The sequence below is a fragment of the Cariama cristata genome, unplaced genomic scaffold, assembly GCF_000690535.1.
Source record: "Cariama cristata isolate BGI_N322 unplaced genomic scaffold, ASM69053v1 Scaffold45879, whole genome shotgun sequence".
In the NCBI taxonomy this organism is placed as follows: Eukaryota; Metazoa; Chordata; class Aves; order Cariamiformes; family Cariamidae; genus Cariama; species Cariama cristata.
The window spans coordinates 1,161-6,532 of record NW_009638313.1 but is presented as its reverse complement, the minus strand read 5'-3'; the positions used below and the strand labels follow the sequence as shown (position 1 = coordinate 6,532).

At 41.1% G+C, this 5,372-nt stretch overlaps 1 protein-coding gene across 1 annotated transcript; it reads left to right on the top strand.

The window, feature by feature from the left end:
• Positions 1-1,368: 1,368 nt before the first annotated feature.
• On the top strand, positions 1,369-1,524 carry LOC104168173 (androgen-induced gene 1 protein-like; the record flags this gene model as incomplete). The annotated part of the gene is made up of 1 exon (XM_009708659.1): positions 1,369-1,524. A coding segment is annotated over one exon (156 nt), but the record flags the coding sequence as incomplete, so codon positions are not given.
• Positions 1,525-5,372: the final 3,848 nt, after the last annotated feature.

Here is a 5,372-nt window from a genome sequence, read left to right as displayed (position 1 = left end):
TTCCAACCTAAACAATTTTATGATTCCTTCCCTTCACTCCCTCCTTCCTTCTGCCTTCCTTCCTCCCTCCTTGCCCCGCTCCCTCTCCCTCCCTCCCCTACTGTATTCCAAATCAGTGTCCCCTAGCTGAAGGTGGTTTTGTACATTTCTTATTATAGCCTAAATTCTGCAAAGATGTATGCACATAATAAATTGTCTTTTGCAAAATCTGGGTATGTGCTATTCTTATTTTCTCTGGATGATCTGCTGCTTAGTCAGAGACTCTTCATCAGAGGAACACTTAGATTTACAAATAAGTCTTCTAAACTAGTACTCCATGCTTGGTTTCAAAAACATATAGTATGTATTTTAAGCATATGTGTATGTTTTTTGATGAATCACTGTGCAATTTGGGAAGCAAGCCTGTGTTTTGTTAATTTTTTACTTGAGATTACCTGATGCGTGTGGGTTTGTGACCTGGGCATCCAGCTCGGGGAGTAAACAAAGTGGGTGCACTTCCTCTGAACTGTACTGGAAAGGGTGCGCAGGTCCTTCAGGCAAGAGCATTCCTAAGGTAACTTACTACAATTTTACTAAACTAATTAAGGAAGAAAAATGCAGTGATCAAACTAAGATCAAGTGAAGTTTGAGCCGAATCAGTGGGTTCAGGTGATGAAACTACCAGTTTAATATAACAGATAGTCTGACGATATTGCACACGAATACGTAAATGCAAAAAAGGAAAAGGCAGGTAAATGACAGTCCGCCATCATGAAAAGCAAGCTTGAATAACTCCTGCAGCTTGCTCCTCCTGTCCTTCGCTACCTGAGATGAAGTAGTGATAGATTTGCTGAAGCCTGTGCCATGTGCTGCATCTCTCGGGAAGTCTCCGGCACCTTCTTCACTTCTGGGTGTCTGGGCAGGCAGGGTGTCCAAGGGAGACCTCCTGGCGCAAGGGAAAGAACCACTTGTCTTTCTTCTGTCCTTTCTTTTTACAGAGAGCGTTCCTCACTTTTTCTGCATCAGAGGTGAATGCTGTGGCTTTGGGGCCAGGTTGTATGGAGTGAAGCAGGAAGGGGTGGCTGCAGTTCAGTCCCAGAGGGTGGCACATGTCTGAGGTGAGGGTGGGAAGTCCCATCTCTGGGATGCTCCTTCCACGCGCATCCATTCCCCCCGTACATGAGGAGCAAGGTGCATGCAGGGCTCTCAGTCTAGAAGCACAAGTGGCTTTTATGTGAACAAACTCTACCCGTATTTAAGGGACTGATGTTTTCCCACTCCCCCTGACAATTCCATGGCAATATTCTACATGCATGCCTGTGTCCAACGTGCTCTTTGCCAAAGGTCTGGTTTTCTCCGTGTTCAAGAGTGTGTTCCCCTCCCATGCAGGTTATCCAGGCTGTCTTCTTTGGGATCTGCGTCTTGACGGACCTGTCGAGTCTTCTCACTAAAGGAAATGACAGTCAAGAGCAAGAGAGGCAGCTGAAAAAACTCATTTCCCTCCGTGACTGGGTGATGGCTGTTCTAGCTTTCCCTGTTGGAGTGGTAAGTAAGTACGGTGTTAATCTGTGCATGTCTTTACAAACTGAGTGAGTGGTGTTATTTACTGATCATTTTCTGGCTGAAAAGCTTTCCCACCTCTACACAAAAAGCTCTGTGGAAAGGGAAAAATGGCAGAGATGATATTCTTACTGTCTTGTTTTTCACAGGTGTAAGAGAGCACTGGTGTTGCTGAAATTATTTTTGGTTGATTAAAAAAAATGTACTTTACAATAGGAACTTGTTTGTACCTGTCATTTCAAATGTGAATTGCACCAGCAGCATCTTGAGAGTCAATTTGGACTTTTTCTGCTCCGTGTGTCATCATCAGGAGTAGTGAAAGTGCTGACTGTGGCATGTTTCACACTGCAACAACCTGACCAGAGTTTGAGCTGTAACCCACTTTGTCAGGGGCAAGAAGGGAAGCAAAGTCCAGGTTGCTCTATCTTAATCCCATGGAGGATTCAGAGCTGACAGAAGAAATGGGGTAGGAAAAAAGGGGGGTTGTCAGTAATGTAGAAAAGCACACAGAAGGTGTGGAAAACTGTGATTTTTACATGTCTTTTTCAAAAGAAAACTATTCTTGGGATCAGGTCATTGCACATTGCTTTCAATGGCAAAAGGCACTGAGTGTCTTTACATATCTCATACCACACACTGAAAGCAACTGAAAATCCAGAATTTCATGGGTTTTTACGTGGAAATGTGGTCTGTGTCAGTCTGGTTCTAAGTTTAGATTACATTAAAAAAAGAAGCATGGACCTTTCATGAAAGTATTGCTTTTATTGTAATTCAGGATCAACCTTTAATTTTTTATTTTGGTGTACAGTAGTTCAAAATGAATTCACTAGAAGCAATTTTTTTTTCGTGGTAGGACTACTACAAAACTATGAGAACTCTAAAGTTGTATTGTTTCACAAAAGCTGATCACTTACTGTCAATTAGCAGCAGTCAACACAACATATCAATCTATCATTTGTGATTTGATGTATTCAGAGATGCTTCATTAAAATGGGATTTCACCATTTATGTGGGATTTCACAATACGTGAAGAAATACAGAATGCTTTTACAAAGTTAGAAAATGCAAAGCATATGTGAAACACTGTGCAGGTATTTCTTTCATAAAAAACAGCTGGTAGCCTTCCCTTGCTGTATTTGCTAGCCTGCCTCTTGGGAGCTGCCACAATTCATGTTGGGGTACCAGACTTCAGTTCTCCAGCCATGGTGGAAGAAACTGGATCAACTAATACAGTTTTTAAAAAATCTGTGCATAAACAGGCTTGCAAATACGTATTTTATTGGTGCAGACATTTATATGTTACACTTGTGTTTTAAGGGAGATTGGGAATTAGAAGTACTTGTGATTGTGATTGGCAACAGATGCTTTTCCTACTGTGTTGATAGTAGAAGTGAAGAAGGAGAACAACATCACATTATTTGTCTTTAACGATTTTAAGTGCCTTTTTCAATCTAGAAGTGTAAGCCTTTACATGAATCAAAGCACACCCTCCTTGGCGCTCTCACGCCGTTCAGGATTCAGGGATTCTCTCCTGCTGCTGTTTTAGCTCCGTACTATTGTCTGTGTGCTCCTCCACCCCGAGGTGTTCCTGACCTTGAAACTTTTCAAGATCTTGGAGAATTTCAGCTTCACTTTGTCTTGACAGTTCTGCTCATTTATTTCAGGCATTGTTTCTCTTGTCACTGGTAAGCGAGGAAGCACATCTAGCCATTGCCTGCAGTAGGAGTACTGTTGCAACATTTGTAAGTTAGCAGTACCCGAGAGATGTGTTGCATACCTGAAGCTAGCTACTTTCCCGAGGATTTCATGCAGAAACAACTTCTATCTTACACAAACAAAAAAAAAAAATTCCAGAACATAGTAAGAAATGGCTATGCTCATTGGAGAGATGCTCTACATTTCCAAAGGTGACCTTTCTGTGGTGAGGGGGAGCAATTGATTATCGCATTATTTCACTTTAGTTCTTACAAAGAAAGCCTAAAAAGGTTGTTTCCATTGTTGTTTCTTCTCCTGGCTACTGGGAGACAAACAGCAGCACTTCATAACTTAACACTGCTCTCAGCTCCTTCCGGAAACCTGACCCGCTCCAGCAGCACCCACCACAGCACAGCTACCTCTTGCCAAAGCCTTGGCCAGTGCCTGAGGGACTGCCAGCCATGGAGGGCTCTTATTCCTTGGGACTGCGGGTAGGAAAAGTTCAGGGCCTGAGTAGCAAACGTCTAACACTGGTTTTGTTCTCTAAAGAGCTATTTATGTGTAAGAAAATACCCAGTGAAATTTTGGTATGCCGGAGGTGCTTGTTAGAACAAAGTTATTAAACACCAGAGTGTCTGCAGAAAAAAAGTTAAAGTTCCCTCATTTCCCATATTCTCTCAACAGCTTCCTCACTTCAAAAAAAAAACAACAAACCAAAAGAAGTTCAAATGCAGACTTTCTTTTTTTGAGACTCACCCACCTAGCTCTCCATGGAGCTTCTCCGTGGTTTCCAGTAGCGACACAAGGGAACCTTCACACATAAAAATTGGACGGATGTGGATAAAATGCTTGTTGGGTTTCTAATGTAACAGCAGTGGTCATGCTTAAGTACTTGTCAGTTACCTTAACATCTAAATTATTTTTATTGCTCAGTGTTTTACACAGGGAATAATGCAAATTCTAGGGGAACATTTTAAAGCCCACTAGCTATAGTTTTTTGAGAGCAATTCAACACAATTTGTTCTGTATTTCCTGCTTACTGAAGCCCTTGAGATGACTTGTTCTGAAAAACAGATGAGAAAAGGGGTTTCCACTCCCAAGTCAAACAATGATGTGTGAAAAAAACAGGTAACAAAGTATTTCATTTTTAGTACTTCCTGATAAAGCATTACATATAAACCACCTGGGAAGTCTGACCACCAACCTCCTCCCACCTTCCAAAGAAGGGGAAAGAACCGACCCAAGGGCAATCAGTCTCCTCGGGTGGCTTTGCAACAAATCAAATCTGGCAAAATCTTTGCAACAAGTCAACGTCTCTCCAGTGTTGTGTTATGCATTGTGTATCTTCGGGGGCTCAGATAAAACTCAATTGCCAACTTACCATTTTGTTCAGGAGCATCAACAAATAAACATGAACCTCTTTGAAGGACTTAAAGACTACTGTTTACCTATTGTTGCTCTTTTGAGTACAAGTCTTAAGAGAATGAAATCGGAAATCAACAGACCAATTTTCTGTTTTTTCGCAGTAAAGCCTTATTCTGCAAAAAGTCTGTGAGCAATACTTCCTAGCCCTTTTTTAGTTTATTATAAGCCTGGGGTACTGTTCAAATGCCTAAGAGATCAGGAAGCATCCACCAAAGAAAACTGCTTGCACAGTCATTTTAGAAGTTCATTCCCAATTCTCATCTGTACTGGCTGCACTTACCTCCCCTTTATCAGTGTAAAGGAGATTTATATTGGAAATAATTTACACTGCTAGAGAACTGTGAGACATGCTTGAAAGTCAGAGACTACGCCAGTGGTTTAGACTATCCTTTCTTTTTTCTATTTGTTTGACATGGGTCATGAAGTTGCCAAGTTTCTGTGGCTAATTAGTGTTTTGTGTAAACTGTGTATGGTTTTATCAGTATGTTTCTTGTAATTTGTACCAAACAAGAGGAAGAAGAGATAAAACAGGCATTTCTAGTTGTTTAAGACCGTGTTTAATAGAAATAGGAAGAAGAAAGAAAATTTCTATTGTTATGTATTAAAGGAGAGATTGCTGCCTCGAAAATCACAAACTCTACCATTGATATTTTGTATTGTGTAGCTTTAATAGCTCTGTTCAGATCTGGGTCTGAGCTGTCTAGAATGATTTC